Here is a 20,967-nt window from a genome sequence, read left to right as displayed (position 1 = left end):
ACCAACTTCAGCACAGCCCGGGGTAAACGTCAGCAGGCCATTCTGAAACTCATATGTTTGGGGGACAGGCCCCACACCGCACAGGAGTTGTGGCGGGGTATAGAACAACAGACCGACGAGTGGTTGCTGCCGGTGAGCCTCAAGCCCGGCCTGGTGGTGTGTGATAATGGGCGAAATCTCGTTGCAGCTCTGGGACTAGCCAATTTGACGCACATCCCTTGCTTGGCGCATGTGCTGAATTTGGTGGTGCAGAAGTTCATTCACAACTACCCCGACATGTCAGAGCTGCTGCATAAAGTGCGGGCCGTCTGTTCGCGCTTCCGGCGTTCACATCCTGCTGCTGCTCGCCTGTCTGCGCTACAGCGTAACTTCGGCCTTCCCGCTCACCGCCTCATATGCGACGTGCCCACCAGGTGGAACTCCACCTTGCACATGCTGGACAGACTGTGCGAGCAGCAGCAGGCCATAGTGGAGTTTCAGCTGCAGCACGCACGGGTCAGTCGCACTACAGAACAGCACCACTTCACCACCAATGACTGGGCCTCCATGCGAGACCTGTGTGCCCTGTTGCGCTGTTTCGAGTACTCCACCAACATGGCCAGTGGCGATGACACCGTTATCAGCGTTACAATACCACTTCTATGTCTCCTTGAGAAAACACTTAGGGCGATGATGGAAGAGGAGGTGGCCCAGGAGGAGGAGGAGGAGGAGGAGGAAGAGGGGTCATTTTTAGCACTTTCAGGCCAGTCTCTTCGAAGTGACTCAGAGGGAGGTTTTTGGCAACAGCAGAGGCCAGGTACAAATGTGGCCAGCCAGGGCCCACTACTGGAGGACGAGGAGGACGAGGATGAGGAGGAGGTGGAGGAGGATGAGGATGAAGCATGGTCACAGCGGGGTGGCACCCAACGCAGCTCGGGTCCATCACTGGTGCGTGGCTGGGGGGAAAGGCAGGACGATGACGATACGCCTCCCACAGAGGACAGCTTGTCCTTACCCCTGGGCAGCCTGGCACACATGAGCGACTACATGCTGCAGTGCCTGCGCAACGACAGCAGAGTTGCCCACATTTTAACCTGTGCGGACTACTGGGTTGCCACCCTGCTGGATCCACGCTACAAAGACAATGTGCCCACCTTACTTCCTGCACTGGAGCGTAATAGGAAGATGCGCGAGTACAAGCGCACGTTGGTAGACGCGCTACTGAGAGCATTCCCAAATGTCACAGGGGAACAAGTGGAAGCCCAAGGCCAAGGCAGAGGAGGAGCAAGAGGTCGCCAAGGCAGCTGTGTCACGGCCAGCTCCTCTGATGGCAGGGTTAGCATGGCAGAGATGTGGAAAACTTTTGTCAACACGCCACAGCTAACTGCACCACCACCTGATACGCAACGTGTTAGCAGGAGGCAACATTTCACTAACATGGTGGAACAGTACGTGTGCACACCCCTCCACGTACTGACTGATGGTTCGGCCCCATTCAACTTCTGGGTCTCTAAATTGTCCACGTGGCCAGAGCTAGCCTTTTATGCCTTGGAGGTGCTGGCCTGCCCGGCAGCCAGCGTTTTGTCTGAACGTGTATTCAGCACGGCAGGGGGCGTCATTACAGACAAACGCAGCCGCCTGTCTACAGCCAATGTGGACAAGCTGACGTTCATAAAAATGAACCAGGCATGGATCCCACAGGACCTGTCCGTCCCTTGTCCAGATTAGACATTAACTACCTCCCCATAACCATATATTATTGGACTCCAGGGCACTTCCTCATTCAATCCTATTTTTATTTTCATTTTACCATTATATTGCGAGGCTACCCAAAGTTGAATGAACCTCTCCTCTGCCTGTGTGCTAGGCCTAAATATATGCCAATGGACTGTTGCAGTGGTGGGTGACGTGAAGCCTCATTCTCTGCTATGACATGCAGACTAATTCTCTGCTGACATGAAGACAGATTCTCTGTTACGGGACCTCCCTCCTCTGCCTGGGTGCTGGGCCTAAATATATGCCAATGGACTGTTGCAGTGGTGGGTGACGTGAAGCCTGATTCTCTGCTATGACATGCAGACTAATTCTCTGCTGACATGAAGACAGATTCTCTGTTACGGGACCTCTCTCCTCTGCCTGTGTGTGTGCTGGGCCTAAATATATGCCAATGGACTGTTGCAGTGGTGGCTGACGTGAAGCCTCATTCTCTGCTATGACATGCAGACTAATTCTCTGCTGACATGAAGCCAGATTGTCTGTTACGGGACCTCTCTCCTCTGCCTGTGTGTGTGCTGGGCCTAAATATATGCCAATGGACTGTTGCAGTGGTGGCTGACGTGAAGCCTCATTCTCTGCTATGACATGCAGACTAATTCTCTGCTGACATGAAGACAGATTCTCTGTTACGGGACATCTCTCCTCTGCCTGTGTGTGTGCTGGGCCTAAATATATGCCAATGGACTGTTGCAGTGGTGGCTGACGTGAAGCCTCATTCTCTGCTATGACATGCAGACTAATTCTCTGCTGACATGAAGCCAGATTGTCTGTTACGGGACCTCTCTCCTCTGCCTGTGTGTGTGCTGGGCCTAAATATATGCCAATGGACTGTTGCAGTGGTGGCTGACGTGAAGCCTCATTCTCTGCTATGACATGCAGACTAATTCTCTGCTGACATGAAGACAGATTCTCTGTTACGGGACCTCCCACCTCTGCCTGGGTGCTGGGCCTAAATATATGCCAATGGACTGTTGCAGTGGTGGCTGACGTGAAGCCTCATTCTCTGCTATGACATGCAGACTAATTCTCTGCTGACATGAAGACAGATTCTCTGTTACGGGACCTCCCTCCTCTGCCTGGGTGCTGGGCCTAAATATATGCCAATGGACTGTTGCAGTGGTGGGTGACGTGAAGCCTCATTCTCTGCTATGACATGCAGACTGATTCTCTGCTGACATGAAGCCAGATTGTCTGTTACTGGACCTCCCTCCTCTGCCTGGGTGCTGGGCCTAAATATATGCCAATGGACTGTTGCAGTGGTGGCTGACGTGAAGCCTCATTCTCTGCTATGACATGCAGACTGATTCTCTGCTGACATGAAGCCAGATTGTCTGTTACGGGACCTCTCTCCTCTGCCTGTGTGCTAGGCCTAAATATATGCCAATGGACTGTTGCAGTGGTGGCTGACGTGAAGCCTCATTCTCTGCTATGACATGCAGACTGATTCTCTGCTGACATGAAGCCAGATCGTCTGTTACGGGACCTCTCTGCTCTGCCTGTGTGCTAGGCCTAAATATATGCCAATGGACTGTTGCAGTGGTGGGTGACGTGAAGCCTCATTCTCTGCTATGACATGCAGACTGATTCTCTGCTGTCATGAAGCCAGATTGTCTGTTACGGGACCTCTCTGCTCTGCCTGTGTGCTAGGCCTAAATATATGCCAATGGACTGTTGCAGTGGTGGGTGACGTGAAGCCTCATTCTCTGCTATGACATGCAGACTGATTCTCTGCTGACATGAAGCCAGATTGTCTGTTACGGGACCTCTCTCCTCTGCCTGTGTGCTAGGCCTAAATATATGCCAATGGACTGTTGCAGTGGTGGCTGACGTGAAGCCTCATTCTCTGCTATGACATGCAGACTAATTCTCTGCTGACATGAAGCCAGATTGTCTGTTACAGGACCTCTCTCCTCTGCCTGGGTGCTGGGCCTAAATTTATGACAATGGACTGTTGCAGTGGTGGCTGACGTGAAGCCTGATTCTCTGCTATGACATGCAGACTGATTCTCTGCTGACATGAAGCCAGATCCTCTGTTACGGGACCTCTCTCCTCTGCCTGTGTGTGTGCTGGGCCTAAATATATGCCAATGGACTGTTGCAGTGGTGGCTGACGTGAAGCCTCATTCTCTGCTATGACATGCAGACTGATTCTCTGCTGACATGAAGCCAGATTCTCTGTTACGGGACCTCTCTCCTCTGCCTGTGTGTGTGCTGGGCCTAAATATATGCCAATGGACTGTTGCAGTGGTGGCTGACGTGAAGCCTCATTCTCTGCTATGACATGCAGACTAATTCTCTGCTGACATGAAGCCAGATCCTCTGTTACGGGACCTCCCTCCTCTGCCTGGGTGCTGGGCCTAAATATATGCCAATGGACTGTTGCAGTGGTGGCTGACGTGAAGCCTCATTCTCTGCTATGACATGCAGACTAATTCTCTGCTGACATGAAGACAGATTCTCTGTTACGGGACCTCTCTCCTCTGCCTGGGTGCCGGGGCCTAAATATCTGAGAATGGACTGTTCCAGTGGTGGGTGACGGGAAGCCAGATTCTCTGCTATGGAACCTCTCTCCAATTGATTTTGGTTAATTTTTATTTATTTAATTTTTATTTTAATTCATTTCCCTATCCACATTTGTTTGCAGGGGATTTACCTACATGTTGCTGCCTTTTGCAGCCCTCTAGCTCTTTCCTGGGCTGTTTTACAGCCTTTTTAGTGCCGAAAAGTTCGGGTCCCCATTGACTTCAATGGGGTTCGGGTTCGGGACGAAGTTCGGATCGGGTTCGGATCCCGAACCCGAACATTTCCGGGATGTTCGGCCGAACTTCTCGAACCCGAACATCCAGGTGTTCGCTCAACTCTAGTTAGCGTGCACAGACTAACCAATCAAAGCGCTTGCTGACAAGGGACCACTTTGATTGGTCCCTTGCCAGCTTCCCCGGTGTCTCTGCTCTCCCGGAGAGTGGAGACTCCAGGGCAGTGACACTTTATAGTGTCACAGCCCTGGTAAGCAGTTTGGATGTGACTGTTCGTCCAAATGCACTAAATCACCTGTGATTAGGACATACAGTTACGTCCAAATGTGCGAAGGGGTTATAAGATATCCATGATGCTTGATGTTTTTTTCTATTTTATTTTTTTTATTCAATTTAAGGCTCATTGTATGAGGCTTAAAAAGTCAGTGCATATACATTAACTTTTAATTTAATTAGTTTTTAATTTTGGGTAAAATGCAAAAATGGTGTACTAATTATTATAAATAATACATGTATTGTATTGGTAGGTACTGTTGCGATGATAAAATAGAAGCAAAGCCTTCAATAGACCCTTGATTGTCTACCCAAACAACATATAGGCTCTGCTCAGGTGATAGGGAGACAGGGAGTGTTTCCCTTCATCTTAGTAAATTATCTGATCTGAACCTTTAGAAGCTGTCTGCATTTTTGGACTATTGTGCACTGTCTGTCAACATGACAAGTGTGCTCTTTATGATGTGATATTATGTTATCAAGTAATTAAGAAGTCGTAATTCATTCTGAAAAACCTACAGTTCAGGGTAACACATTGTGATATCACAACACATTTTTCTAAAATGTCAACTCTTGACACCTGTGCCAACCATATCATCAGTAATGTTGCATATACAATGGCTAACAAGGTCAAAACTACACAGCTTTTAGAGCAAATTTTGATTTCATTAGATATTCTCTAGTGTTCTTCTGAGGTCTGAACAATAATATGAAGCATTTAGGAAGAAACATGCAGATGACAAGAGCCCAACTTGAGGCAAGGATACCAAAAATTTCCATTGCTATAGTGTATTTGCCTTGGGCACTTAAAGAGGCTGGAATATAAGATATCCAGACACTAAGGAAGGCCATCATGCTGAATGTAATAAACTGGGCTTCATTGAAGGTATCAGGAAGTCTACGAGCCAAGAAGGCAACAATAAAACTTATAGTGGCTAGAAGGAAGAGATAACCTAACATGATCCAGAAGGCAATGGGTGAGCCTTCATTGCACTCAACAATGATAATGGATTGTACTTGAAAGCTATATTGTGGGAATGGAGGGGTGAGAGATAGCCAGGTAATGCAAAATATCAACTGAATTGAAAAACACATAGCAATAATAAAGTAGGATACTTGAGGACTTGCCCATTTCTTCAAACTAGTTCCTGGTCTGGTAGCCATGAATACAAAGACAACCAAAATGGTTTTAGCTAAGATGCAGGAGATGCATAACGTGAAAACTAGGCCAAATGCAACTTGGCGCAATAGACATTTTTCAGGTATAGGGTAACCAATGAAAACTAAGGAACAGAGGAAACACAAGGACAAAGATGTCAGAAGAAGACAACTTAAAGACAAGTTGTTGGCTTTAACTATTGGGCTGTTTTTATGCTTGATGAACAGTCTCAAAATCAAACTAGGGATTAAAGATGATGCAGTGCTGGAAATCATCAAGGTGGTACCCAATGGTTCTTCAAAGGACAGATAGTCTATAGGCTTTTGAAGGCACTGGGATTTCTGAGGATTTGGCCACCTGTCCTTTGGACATTTGAAGCAATCAACGGCATCTGAAACATACAATCAACAAGCCAGAATTCAGGGCAAACCATCTAAAGTTCTACAGGAATTGGTTCAAAGTTTTAAAATTATAATGTCAAAGTACCCTGTTGTCAGTTTTTTTTAAATATAATATAGTGTAGGAATCTGCCCCGATGGTAGCCCTCAGATAAGAACACTGCAGCAGCCTTTTAGCGGTGAAAGCAAAACAGTTGTCTTTTATTCTTGACAAAACAGTGAGGCAGTAAACGGCAGTGACCGGCTTGCTCCAGCCGCCCCTAAAAAATGAAGTCCTGTATCTATAATACAACACAGGTATGGTATTGCACAGTACCGTAACCCCATGGGGTGTATGTGGACCTCGCTTTGTCCTCAGTCTTACAGGCACTGCAACTCCAGCTCAGACTTTTATCCAACACAGCACTCCACAGAGCTCCACTGTCAGAGAGAGGTGATCACCACCACCTGACACTCCTGGCTGTTTTTTAGGCCAGTCAAGACCCAGCCTGGAACGTGGTGAGTAGTCACCCACCCAGCACTATAACTACTCCCAATAAGAGCTGTCCCAGATCAGCTATTCACAGCTATACTAAATAAACAAAGTGTCAACCACCTACTGCCGCTGACACATCTGAAATACTGGCTCCTACTTCACCGAGGCCAGGAACCTCGGTGACACATATCTACCATCAATGATGGTCCCTTGTGCCTTCCTGCAATAGGTACATATTCAGACAATTTAATGGAGTATTGTTCTAGTAAATTAACTTATTCCATATGTCCTTTGACTTTTGATTAAGGGGATACCTACTGTCCCATTGATAGGATCATGAAGCCAATATGGGACCTTTGGAGAGAAACATGGTTGGAACCAACACTATTAATATTAGTAGGAACCAGTGTAGGTCTCCCCTTTCTACAAAAACTACATTGTTAGTATGCACTCGGGTGGGGAACTGGCATAAGGGCTATAATGAATCTCCTCTAGATCTCCACTTGAGCAGCCAGATTGACCCTACTTTTCACCAGGAACGTGTGGACATTCAGGTTCTAGGCCTCAGAGCTACGTCTCTCAGTGACAGCTAAAACGAATGAATATGAAACAAACTGCAAAACAAATTTCAGCAGGTAAATTGGTATGGTGGGGCCCCTGAAAAAGAAATCAGGGAAGTCTATAAAAGGTTCCAATAGCAATATACACACTGCCTAAAGATATTAACCGTGAGAATGAAAATCAAGGGGTGAGTGAAATATAGGTCAAAAATCAAACCACAGTCACCTGACCAAAACTCCTTTTAGGGGTCCTATCTATATGTTAAAACTTTAACCTTTATTATTTAATAAAAAAAAAAAAATACTCACAGAACCCAATACTACAAGTAGTGTTGAGCGCGAATATTCGAATCACGAATTTTTTTCGCGAATATCGGCACTTCGCTAATTCGCAAATATTTCGAATATAGTGCTATAAATTCGCTATTTCGAATATTCGTTTTTTTTTTTTTTTTTTTATTATTTTTTTTTTAATTGTTATATTTTTTCCTTTCCCACTTCCCTAAAGTTGTTCTTACCTGTCCTTTGGATTCCTGGCTTCCTGGCTGCTCCAGTCAGTGCCCGTTGCCGCTTCTGCCGCCTTCCGTGCTCATGGAGCGTCCCCATCTCCATGGGAACGTCTCCATATACTAGAATGTACTGTCGGATTTGAGAATTACGTTGAAATCGAAATTGCGATTAATATAACACGAAATAATCGCATTTGCGATTTCAACGTAATTCTCAAATCCGACAGTACATTCTAGTATATGGAGACGTTCCCATGAGCATGGAATATAGCATTACTAAGTTAAAATCGCAAATGCGATTATTTCGTGTTAAATTAATCGCATTTGCGATTTTTTTTTTTTTTTTTTTTTTTTACTATGGTTGGCTTCAATGGTAGAATTAGCGAATATGACGAATATATTCGTTATATTCCACAAAACGAATATACGAATATATTCGTTATATTCCACAAAACGAAGATAACGAAGTATTCTGCATCTCAGTTATATCTACCTATTCATCAACTTCGCTAATTCTAGCAATCATATAGGAAAGTTTACTATAGAGACAGATAAGTATAATTCGCTATGCGATTATATTACTTTGCTTTTTTATATAAATAGATTATAATAATTATCAGGTATTATAATTATTCTATTTATATAAAAAAAAAGCAGTCATATAATCGCATAGCGAATTATACTTATCTGTCTTTATAGTAAACTTTCCTATATGATTGCTAGAATTAGCGAAGTTGATGAATAGGTAGATATAACTGAGATGCAGAATACTTCGTTATCTTCGTTTTGTGGAATATAACGAATATATTCGTATATTCGTTTTGTGGAATATAACGAATATATTCGTCATATTCGCTAATTCTACCATTGAAGCCAACCATAGTAAAAAAAAAAAAAAAAAAAAAAAATCGCAAATGCGATTAATATAACACGAAATGATCGCATTTGCGATTTTTACTTAGTAATGCTATATTCCAGGGATCAGCAACCTCCGGCACTCCAGCTGTTGTCAAACTACGACTCCCAGCATGCTCCATTCACTTCTTTGGGAGTCCTGAGAACAGCCATGGAGGTGTGCATGCTGGGAGTTGTAGTTGCACCACAGCTGGAGTGCCGAAGGTTGCTGATCCCTGCTATATGCCATGCTCATGGAGCGTCCCCATCACCATGGTAACGTCTCCATATACTAGAATGTACTGTCGGATTTGAGAATTACGTTGAAATCGCAAATGCGATTATTTCGTGTTATATTAATCGCATTTGCGATTTCAATAGGAGAGTAGCCTTTAAGTTTAAAAAAAAAATAAAAAAATAAAAAAAAAATAATAAAAAAAATCGCATATGCGATTTTTTTAATCGCATATTATTCGCGATAACTAGCATAATGACGAATATTCGATTTCGACGAATATAAAACGAATATTCTATCGAATATTCGCGAATTTCGTCGAAATCGAATATGGCACCTGCCGCTCATCACTAACTACAAGGTAATTTAAAAATATCAGGTTGCAGTTTTGGACTAAGTCAGTTAATTTATGTCTTTTTTGGGGCGCTGTCACTCGCTCTACATTCTATTTACGAGGTGGTTAACCTCATGGATACTCTGTGGCAATGTATCACCGCAGGTTAGCAGGTGTGTTTTCAATGGTGAATTATTTGGTGTAGTATAGGAGTTTCTATTGTAAATAGATGAGATGTATTCCTATATCCCTATGCGACAGACATCCATCATTCACTCACACACTAGGAGATCAGGCAGTTTGCCTCCAAACATTTTCACAATATGTATTGAGCTGGACAATGATTGCAACCCTACTGGTTGTGGATCTTGCCTTATACTGCAACCTGTCTAAAATGCGTCTTCGTCAGGGGAGTTGGGGTAATTCACCATTGAAAACACACCTGCTAACCTGCGGTGATACATGGCCACAGAGTATCCATGAGGTTAACCACCTCTTAAATACAATGTAGAGCGAGCGACAGCACCCCAAAAAAGACATAAATTAACTGACTTAGCCCGAAACTGCAACCTGATATTTTTAAATTACCTTATAGTATTGGTTTCTCTGAGTATTTTGGTTTTAAAAGTAAATAATAAAGGTTAAAGTTTAACATATAGATAGGACCCCTAAAAGGAGTTTTTGGTCAGGTGACCATGGTTAGATTTTTGTTACAATCTCCTGAGGGCCTTATAGGGACAAAAATCTGATTCTTTGAAATTTAGGTCAAGGAACATGGCTTTTTCTCAAGAACATTAGAATGGAGATACAGAGATTGGTTATAGAAGAAAATACCATGTGTTTATGATTTGCTTGACTCACCAGTATAATTTGAGATCTCTCCTTGTGAACAACCAACACATTCAAAACAACAAACAGGTTGTCCTTTTATAGGAGCTTTTCTGAATCCTGGTGGACAACTTTCACTGCAGACAGAGGGAGGAACCTGGGAAATGACCATATCATTTAAAACATTTTTGAAGATACTATGATCTTTTAACATTTAACTAGTATTAGTGCCCAAAATGGCAACTTCAGATAAAGGCCAGAGATGCCACAGAGGTAGCCCATTAGGTGCTATGAGGCCTATATCTTCATGAGGATTATTTATTTTCCTATACTCTCTGTGGCACACCAGAGGCTTATCCTTGACCCCATTCACAGCAATGCTAGCAAACAAGTTTGAGGATAATACTACCCTACTTTTTCTACAAGATGGGAGATATCAACTAGCAACCAGGTGTCCTGTAGCAGGTTTGTGGGTCATGAACCAGCTTTAACAGGGCACTTCATTTTGTATTTTTGTCATGCATGGGATGACATTGACAGGTAACAATATTAAAGTGATCATTCAGTTCCCAATTAAAATTTCATTCATAGTTAAAAAACCGGGTGCCCTCTATTTAATCCTTCTGGCCCAGTTCTTCTGATTCTCAAACCACTCTTTACTTCTGTAAAATGATGACCAACTTGTTGAACTACTCAATGTACACAGTGCTTTGGACTCCCGAGGCACCCCTTCCCACAAATACACATAGACAGAGGTGGAAGGTGTCTCAGACTACCAAAGCACATCGTACACATAGTAGCTTGAGAAGCTGGTGGCCATTTTACAGAAGTAAAGAGAGGGCTACAAATCAGAGCAACTAGACCACAATGATTGAATAGGAGAGCACCAGGTATTTTGCAATACGCATTGTGCAGGTATTGTGAAATTTTCATTGTGAACCAGAGGGTCTCCATCACTATTAATGTATTTCATGTATTTTTCCAGCAGAAATGCCTAGAAAATATCAGTATTATTATCAGTGTGAATAAGAAACTGTAGGATTGATCTCCAGGTTTGATTGATGCTTAATTAGCAAGACATGCCATAACAAATTTATAAATCAAAGATCTACCTGTTAACTCAATATTTATCTTGGATCCCTTTTTTTCCTTACCTGGTGGTCTCTTGTGGCCCATACTAGGGCACTTGAGTTGATGGTAAACACCTGGCCATCTGGAGCAGTCGTATCGTAACTCCCAACTCTGACCTGGAGCAAGGTTCCTTCTGGGCTTAATTGCCAGTTCACAATGTCATAGACTGCTGGAGGGTCCCCATTCTCGTCAAAGTAGAATTGTTTCCCACTGTTCAGAGTCATTCTTACCCTTTTCAAATAACGTAAAAGCTGGAAAAGGTGGAAAATGTCAGAATCCTCTTTCATCTCATGACTGTAGTTATCATAGTTAAAATGTTCCTATGTCATATTATCACAAAATAATAAAAAATAAAGGTAATAATTTCAAGCCAATAATGAAAATTCAGGTATGGTTTAGAATAATAAAACTAGCGATGAGCCAAATTTTTTAAAATTCGATTTGACTGTTTGCTGAACTTCGACAAGAAATTTGCTTCATTACAAATTTGTAACTAATCGCATTCCATTGTATGTAGCAGGCGCAATGACGGGGAATAGTGATCACGCTGCCTCCCCTCATTTAACCCCTCAGATGCCGCATTTAATGCTGATCGCAGCATCTGAGTGTCACATTCAGCCTATCAAGGGGTTAATCAGGGATTTAAAGAAAAAAGTACATACCCACCTCATCTATTTGATCTCTGAGAAGCCATTGTGCCCATCTTGATTGAAAAAAACATGCCAATTCTCTCTCCCCCTGACAGAATGACATCATCGCGCCTGCCCAGCGTGATGACATGGTGACATCACACGTCAGCACGCTTGAATTGCTGCATTTTCTTCAATCAAAATGGCCACGACTGCCATTTCAGGTAAAATGGATTTCTTAACACGAAGTGCCAAGAAATTTGAAGTCCTGGTGAATTAAATTTTTCCTGAAATTCAAATAAAATTCCACTTTGTGAACTTCTACTCGCTCAATACTAAATAAAACAATTGAGGAAGTTGTGCATGTGAGCAGTTTCACGATTGGAGACAGGGGAACTTAAGATGGCCCTGAAAAAAAAAAAAAAAGAAGTGGCCCTATGTTATAGGGGGAGGCAACAAAAGTAGGCGGGTCAGCAATACCATAGTGCAATATACCATCCCAGCTAAACAATATACAGCAAAACAGAACAATACACTGACCAAAAAGCTGTGCATCTGCCCCAAAATCTGTGGTGGCCATCAATAGATGCTACTACTTCTAAAATTTGTCTCTGATTAAGATACGGTGCAGGGGGCTTAGCAGTTGAGATGCGGATCATAGCAGTTGAATTCAGTAGGGCATGTGCGGTTACTGGTGGAATATATGAGTACCTGATTCTCACAGCATTAATTATCATTGATAACTTCTTATATACCCAGCCAACGACAGAGAGGAGGTTTGGGCTGCCCTTGAGGCATCGGCCCACCAGGAAATTTTTAATTAAAAAAAAAAGCGTGCTTTCTACACCCGTGCAACAAAATCGTGCCACACAAAAAACGTGCACTAGGTACGGTCCATCGCAGGCCCTCTTCCAAAGAAGAAGATCCCTCCCATAAACCTTTCCCAGTCCCTCTGGGTCAGAAGGCCCAGGAAGGGACCTAGACAAAACAGGCAACCCCCACCTGAAGCCGGGGGTACACCCAGGCAACCCTCAGCCAAAGCCAAGGGTATGCCAAGTCTGTGCTCTGGCTTCCACCTAGGCTACCACCCAAGGTGTCGTCACAGAGCTTCAACTACTAGGCTGGGGGGTACCCATCAGGTTGCCATACCCAAAAAATCCTACTGACAAAGGTAGAAAGTGAACACACAGTGAACAAAAAATAAATAAATAGTGCATGAGTGCTGAGGCTCAGTCCGTACATCCAGCTGGAATTATAAAAATTCCTCCTCCTTACGCCAGGCCTGGCAGCCGGGCAAAGAATAGAGGTGTGTGCACTCAAAATGTGAGAAAGTGAAGTGCGTGAAAATGTGCAATCACTCAGTGGGCTTCCACCCCCAGTGAGTTAAGGCACCCCAGGGCCACCACTCCTGGGGCACTTCTGCACCTCGGGCTTTCAAACATCTCAGCCCTTGGTCACCTAGCATAGGGGACTAATGGCTCAAGGCATCGGTGTGAGGAAACTTATAGGCTATACAGTCTCCTCTGGAATTCTGGGCAGAAAAGGATGCAAATAAGCTCTTAACAAGCTCTGCCTCTAATGCCACCAGATGTAAGGCAGCTATCCTATAAGTCAAAGTTCGACCCTTTAAATAAGCCTTAAAGGGAACCTGTCACCGAGATTTTGGGTATAGAGCTGAGGACATGGGTTGCTAGATGGACGCTAGCACATCCGCAATACCCAGTCCCCATAGCTCTGTGTGCTTTTATTGTGTAAAAAAAAACCTATTTGATACATATGCAAATTAACATAAAAGAGTCATATCTTGCTTGTGTGACCAGAGAAGAGTCATATTTTCAAGCTCTGACTCATCTCAGGTTAATTTGCATATGTATCAAATCGTTTATTTTACACAATAGAAGCACACAGAGCTATGGGGACTGGGTATTGCGGATGTGCTAGTGGCCATCTAGCAACCCATGTCCTCAGCTCTATACACAAAATCCCCGTGACAGGTTCCCTTTAAGACATGACTCAGAGAGGTGTAAGCCATCTATTTTTTGTCAGGTATGGTTGGAATGCTTGTTCTTGTTCCCCAACTTCTAGGGCTGCTTGTATAAGGTCTCCTATGCAGGAATAAAATCATTTCATAATAGAAAAAAAATCCCAATGTATTACTATTAGTGTGCCAAAGTATATTGAAGTGGAATTCGATCAGAATTTCAGTAAAAATTCTATTTGCTGTGAAGCTGAATTTCCTCGCCCTTCGTGGTAATGAAACAATTTTCCCTGAAATGGCGTTTAAAAATAAAAATAAAAAAACATACTTATCTCATCCATTTGCGCGCAAAGAGGCTGACGTGGCCATCTTGAATGAAGATACCATGCGGCCTCGTGACTACATCACGTCACTATGCAAGATTTTACAAGGTGTCTTCAATCAAGATGACCATTGTGGCCTTCAGTGTTAATCTCATACGCTGCGATCTGCGATGAACGCAACATGTGAGAGAAATGCGCTTTGTGACAAAGAAATTCAGCACAGAGTAAATTTCCTTGTGAAATTCGGCAAAGCAGTTAAATCTAATTTTTCATAACTTTGCACATCTCTAATTACCATGATCATGTGTCTGTATATGTGAGGAATATAAGTTATGGAAACAAGATATACAGGTGACCACTGGAAGTAGCACTTAGCTCTGAAAACATTGGTCACCAGTAGAAACATTGGAATATTGTCTACATAGAATATGATATTACACTGCCTAGATATTAGGGGATGTATATTATACTAGTACATACAGATGTGGTTTTTTCTTTTCCTCTTATCTCAAGAAATACCACTTTAAGTGGCAACAGATGGCCAGTTTTAAGTTCAAGCTAAAATAAATATTACATTTATTATTATTACTAATAATAATTTCAAAATTAATAAGGCATTGTTCAATTTCACTCTTCAAAGTGCCACATACGGCAGCTCTTGACACTTGAAAAATGCATATACTTTGTTTCATACACATACAGTGGGAGCAAAGTTATAAACCTGTCAACAAATTGATTAAAAAAAAATGTTTATACATAATATCACCATGAAGAGCTTACTGACTCATGTCTTGAGCCTTGTTCTATCAATCTAACTTTCATTCATTGTGTTGATGAATTTTCTCTAGATTTTTGCATTGTTGCCATTCATTACTATTACATCGAGATAAAGCCTCGACAATGTATCTTATTCTCTCTTAGCATTGTTTTACCTGCCATGGTTTGAAATTCCGAATATCTATACACATGCCTCTCTGCAATAATAGTGTATTATCCCTGCATCTTCTAAGCTCTTCCAGAGCTTTGGCAAAAACATGAACTGCAAGGTAAACTTTGTTGGTAGTCCTTAGGTTAGAAACATCAATGTTGCTGTGCTGGACACTACGTAGAGTTTCTGTCCCACTGCATTGTTTTTGTAGACCCTCTAAAGAAGTTATATGAGTTTGGTTGTCTATAAGGGTACAACCAAATGTGAATTTCCAAAACAAGTTTGCTGAAGTCTGTCCTAAAGACATTAATGGATGGACTTCATGAATAAATTCTTGAAATTCCGGAATCATACCACTGAAAAAGGACAATCCAATGGTACCAGGTAGAAGCTGTGAAAATTTATTATCCGAAAATAAGGTTGATGTGGACCATCCTTCACTAGCTACAAAGGTTATCCCTGAAATGTTCTGCTTGGTCATTTCTTCCAAAATGGGAGCCAGGTCAAGTTCAGTGGAAAAAATAATCACCACCTTTACGGTTGATTCCTTGATTGTCTTCACTACATGTGGAGCATTTCGGTCTGCTTGACTTATTAAAATATTTTCTGTGAAAGCCACACAAGCTCCTGCTTTGGTTATCTCATGCTTGACCACCTGTATTCCCTGCTGCCCATAATCATTATCAACAGCCACAAGACCTACCCAAGTCCATCCAAAATAGAACACAAGCTTGGCCAGACCTTGGGACTGAAAGATATCATTAGGAACTGTTCTGAAGAAAGATGGAAATTTTGTCCTGTCACTCAGAAGACGACTAGTAGAAAAATGACTGATCTGAAAAGAAAAAGAGAAATCATTATTAAACCCATTTGTTTAGGGTAAGTGGCACCAATCTTAGTCCTACCTGAGGATATTTGTACAGTCCCAAGATGTGAGCTAGAAGAATGGAGTGAGTAGAGACAGCAGGTCCAATGAAACCAGAAAGAAGATTATCCTGGACACATCTGTAGTTAGGGATGGCTGTGCTGGATCCAGTCAGTATTTGTAAGGCACCCCTTAAATCAAAATTAAGCACATTGCAAGAGTCATAGACCTGGAACCCCACCGTCATGTTGGGTAGAATATTGATGTTATTGTTTATCTCTTGCACGGCAAAGATTAGAACTTGGATTTGCTGATAAGTTTCTAGGTGAAACCTTAAAACAAGAGGATAAATAACATTTGAATATTATACCCGTGTTAGCTCCTCCCTTGTGAATCATATTTACTGACTGAAGACAGAGATGACTGTCCACCACATCAAAACCAGAAAGTTGGATCTGTAATTTATAATTTAGCTCAAATTACAAAATACAGATAAGATTCATAAAGAAACAGATGTACAGAAGCAGAGGATGAAAGGTCATGTGTATCAATGCCAAAATAATTCAGCTTTATAGATTTAAAAGGGGTCCACAATGTTCTATGAACTTCCCATTTCTTTGTTATTATTTATACAGCACTCTTCTTGAGACTTTTATCTGAAAAGTATTAATTTCTACTGTATATCACAGCTACATACAGTACAGACCAAAAGTTTGGACACACCTCATTCAAAGAGTTTTCTTTATTTTCATGACTATGAAAATTGTAGATTCACACTGAAGGCATCAAAACTATGAAGTAACACATGTGGAATTATATACATAACAAAAAAGTGTGAAACAACAGAAAATATGTCATATTCTAGGTTCTTCAAAGTAGCCACCTTTTGCTTTGATTACTGCTTTGCACACTCTTGGCATTCTCTTGATGAGCTTTAAGAGGTAGTCACCTGAAATGGTTTTCACTTCACATGTGTGCCCTGTCAGGTTTAATAAGTGGGGTTTCTTGCCTTATAAATGGGGTTGGGACCATCAGTTGCGTTGTGGAGAAGTCAGGTGGATACACAGCTGATAGTCCTATTGAATAGACTGTTAGAATTTGTATTATGGCAAGAAAAAAGCAGCTAAGTAAAGAAAAACGAGTGGCCATCATTATTTTAAGAAATGAAGATCAGTCAGTCTAAAAAATTGGGAAAACTTTGAAAGTGTCCCCAAGTGCAGTCACAAAAACCATCAAGCGCTACAAAGAAACTGGCTCACATGCGGACCGCCCCAGAAAAGGAAGACCAAGAGTCACCTCTGCTGCGGAGGATAAGTTCATCCGAGTAACCAGCCTCAGAAATCGCAGTTTAACAGCAGATTAGAGACCAGGTCAATGCCATACAGAGTTCTAGCAACAGACACATCTCTAGAACAACTGTTAAGAGGAGACTGTGTGAATCAGGCCTTCATGGTAGAATATCTGCTAGGAAACCACTGCTAAGGACAGGCAACAAGCAGAAGAGACTTGTTTGGGCGAAAAAACACAAGGAATGGACATTAGACCAGTGGAAATCTGTGCTTTGGTCTGATGAGTCCAAATTTGAGATCTTTTGTTCCAACCACCGTGTCTTTGTGCGACACAGAAAAGGTGAACGGATGGACTCTACATGCCTGGTTCCCACCGTGAAGCATGGAGGAGGAGGTGTGATGGTGTGGGGGTGCTTTGGTGGTGACACTGTTGGGGATTTATTCAAAATTGAAGGCATATTGAACCAGCATGGCTACCACAGCATCTTGCAGCGGCATGCTATTGCATCCGGTTTGCGTTTAGTTGGACCATCATTATTTTTCAACAGGACAATGACCCCAAACACACCTCCAGGCTGTGTAAGGGCTATTTGACCATGAAGGAGAATGATGGGGTGCTGCACCAGATGGCCTGGCCTCCACAGTCACCGGACCTGAACCCAATCGAGATGGTTTGGGGTGAGCTGGACCGCAGAGTGAAGGCAAAAGGGCCAACAAGTGCTAAGCATCTCTGGGAACTCCTTCAAGACTGTTGGAAGACCATTTCAGGTGACTACTTCTTGAAGCTCATCAAGAGAATGCCAAGAGTGTGCAAGGCAGTATTCAAAGCAAAAGGTGGCTACTTTGAAGAACCTAGAATATGACATATTTTCAGTTGTTTCACACTTTTTTGTTATGTATATATGTATACATGTATTCCACATGTGTTCATTCATAGTTTTGATGCCTTCAGTGTGAATCTACAATTTTCATAGTCATGAAAATAAAGAAAACTCTTTGAATGAGAAGGTGTGTCCAATTTTTTGGTCTGTACTATATGTGCATACTTGGGTCAATGGGGAGTTAACTGACTGAACCAAAGGTGCATGGGGTATGAGAGAAAATGTGAGACCCTAATGATTGCCAAGCAGTGGATCTTATCTCCAGACCCTAGTAAACCCCCAACATAATGGCCCCTTGGCTGTTACATACAGTGCTTATTTGACCTGATATTTTATTAGACAACAACCATTGTGATATCATGACATGTTCTTTAAAGTTACTCAAGTTACCACAGTCTACAAGCATTGTAAGTTCTCTTCTTACGCCTTTGTATGGTTCTTCCATGAAACATTCTAGCCTTAAAAGTGACCACATAACTGGTAGAGAACCAACAGAGGAAATTCTACGGAAAATAATTACATCATGTTAGAAACATCATTTACATTGTACAGGTAGTCATCGGTGGTCTTTGTTGAAAAGAAACACGTTGGTAAACCTTGTCCAAATGAAGAGGCAACATGGCTCCGAACATAATATCTCCACTTTGTGATAAGCTTTCCAACTGCTTGACGTCCAACCTACAACTATGATCATCAGAATGAAAAACTGGAATGATTTGGCAAAAGACCATGGTCCATATGACTTTTGGTACAGTGATTGTCATCCTTTCAAGAGTAGTAAAGATCCCTGTGGATGAAATTATTCAAAGGAAGATCAGTAAAGGCAAGTGATGGAAGAGTGATGATATATCACCTGTTACTTACAATGTTAAGACTCTTCCTTGTCATATTCCAGACACTTATTACTGTATCTCCTGTAAAACAGTTCAGCATTATCTGCACAACCACTGCTGACCTCCTTATATTTCTTCCTTATAATTGCACAATTCCCTATTAGTGAAACTTCTCAAACGCTCCCATGAGAAAATATTAATGCATTGTGCAGATGGGTCCTCCATTACATGTTTTCATATGCAAATTATGGGTATTTATGACTACACACTCTTCTATCCCACTTCTATTCCGTATCTCTAAATTCTATATTTTATTTTGTGTGACATTTTCCAGATTATTTCTCACAGTTCTCAGATTTTTTTTCTATTGATCCTCTATTGTCTTTGTACCAGATATGTAGCACCATTGATATCTCTTTATCTTCTCCCATGATCCAAACTTGCATATTGTTGGGAGAAATGGTAACAGTGATGGATATTATTATAAGCCAAGATATTCTGTGCTTCTATGGCCTCATTACAGGTCATTGAGTCAGTCAAGATTTGCCTCCTCTTAGATTTAGCATCTGGTGTACATGCATTCAGTTTTTGTTGCTATCATGTCCTACCTTACAGCTTTGTTTTCTACTTACATTTTTCATAAATGGGTGTAAACAGGCTAAAACAAAGCATATGATGGGATGTTTGAAACATGATCTGGTTGGAAGCAGAAATTCTAAATGGTGATATACTGTATTAGAAAGTAGAACAACATGGGATTAGGGTGCAATGGGGCAAAAATAAATCTTAAAAAACATTTTAAGTGTAGTGTAGTGTTAGGCGAATCAAAGTTGATGAAGTGGACTTTGATCTAAATTTCAGGAAAAATTGTATTCGCCGTGAAGCTGAATTTATTTGTGCTTCATTGTAACAAATCAATTCTCCCTAAATTAGTGCTAAAACATTTTTTACTCACCTCATCCATTTTCTCGTGAAGAGTAACATTGGATATTTTTTCAACTTTCCAGGGGATAGGTTATAAATGACTAGGAGACCCAATATTGGAATCCCCATTGATCCCTCAAAAAGGGGTCCCCCGAGCCCCTCCTTCACTTTACTACCATAGTGAGAAGAAGCTTGAATAGGTTGGAGATTGATTAACGTGTACCTGAGTTTTCAATAAAAGTTTGCATAATGGCTGTGCTTCTTTATACAAACATCACTGTGAAGGAACAGGTCTTTTTTGGGCTTCCCTAATGTTTCAGCATAATTATTCCTCTTTTCAGCTGCACAGCTGGATGCATTTCTCTCACAAGCAGGGGATGTCTCCCTTCTGTGGAATCTGCCAGCACTGTACTGTTGTGACGTTCTTTCCCTTACTTCCCACTATGTTTGTTTTCAGCTCCGGAGCTCACAGAAAGGCAGGACATTTCTGTGATTTTCAGAAGCAGTGTAGAAGCAGATCTTTTATCAGGCTCCGGATCTTAGCTGCTCTGACCCCCAACCCCCAATTTGCTATTTATACCATTCACTATTAAATGAAAGAAAATTATGTGAAAGTATAGTGACTCTTTAAGCACTGTTACTCCATTCAAAGTCTACGAGACTGTTGGACACTTAGTAGAGCAACATCGAGCATACTTGACTGCCACCTGAGCCCAACTCTTCCTCACTGTGGTCAGTGAAAGAAGAATGAACCCACGACCCTTGCTCTAGCAATCAGTGGGGATATTACCTATCCTCTTGGAAGCTCTAGGTTTGTGCCTTTCGTATATCCTACTGTATATCTTACTTCAGGTCTATAGTAGGTTAGAACATCATATATTAGCATATTTGCTTATGGTGTATAATTTTGTAAAAAAAATAATAATAATTCTCTCAAGGGCAGACAATTAGTCAAATATGACTGCACTTCTCCTCTCCTCTTGACTAGTCAAAGTACCGAAGATATATTC

The 20,967-nt window shown here is 42.0% G+C and overlaps 1 protein-coding gene across 1 annotated transcript; it reads right to left on the bottom strand.

Annotated features, from left to right (window-relative positions):
• Positions 1-5,420: 5,420 nt before the first annotated feature.
• Positions 5,421-19,997, bottom strand: LOC122925503 (extracellular calcium-sensing receptor-like). The gene is made up of 7 exons (XM_044276858.1): positions 19,989-19,997; positions 18,721-18,878; positions 16,071-16,362; positions 15,170-16,000; positions 11,331-11,627; positions 10,210-10,333; positions 5,421-6,334 (listed from the first exon to the last, which is right to left on the bottom strand). The coding sequence occupies exons 1-7, from the start codon at positions 19,995-19,997 to the stop codon at positions 5,421-5,423; spliced, it is 2,625 nt and encodes an 874-aa protein (XP_044132793.1).
• Positions 19,998-20,967: the final 970 nt, after the last annotated feature.

Source organism: Bufo gargarizans, chromosome 2 (assembly GCF_014858855.1).
Source record: "Bufo gargarizans isolate SCDJY-AF-19 chromosome 2, ASM1485885v1, whole genome shotgun sequence".
Taxonomy (NCBI): Eukaryota; Metazoa; Chordata; class Amphibia; order Anura; family Bufonidae; genus Bufo; species Bufo gargarizans.
This window is presented reverse-complemented; position numbering and strand designations above follow the sequence as displayed.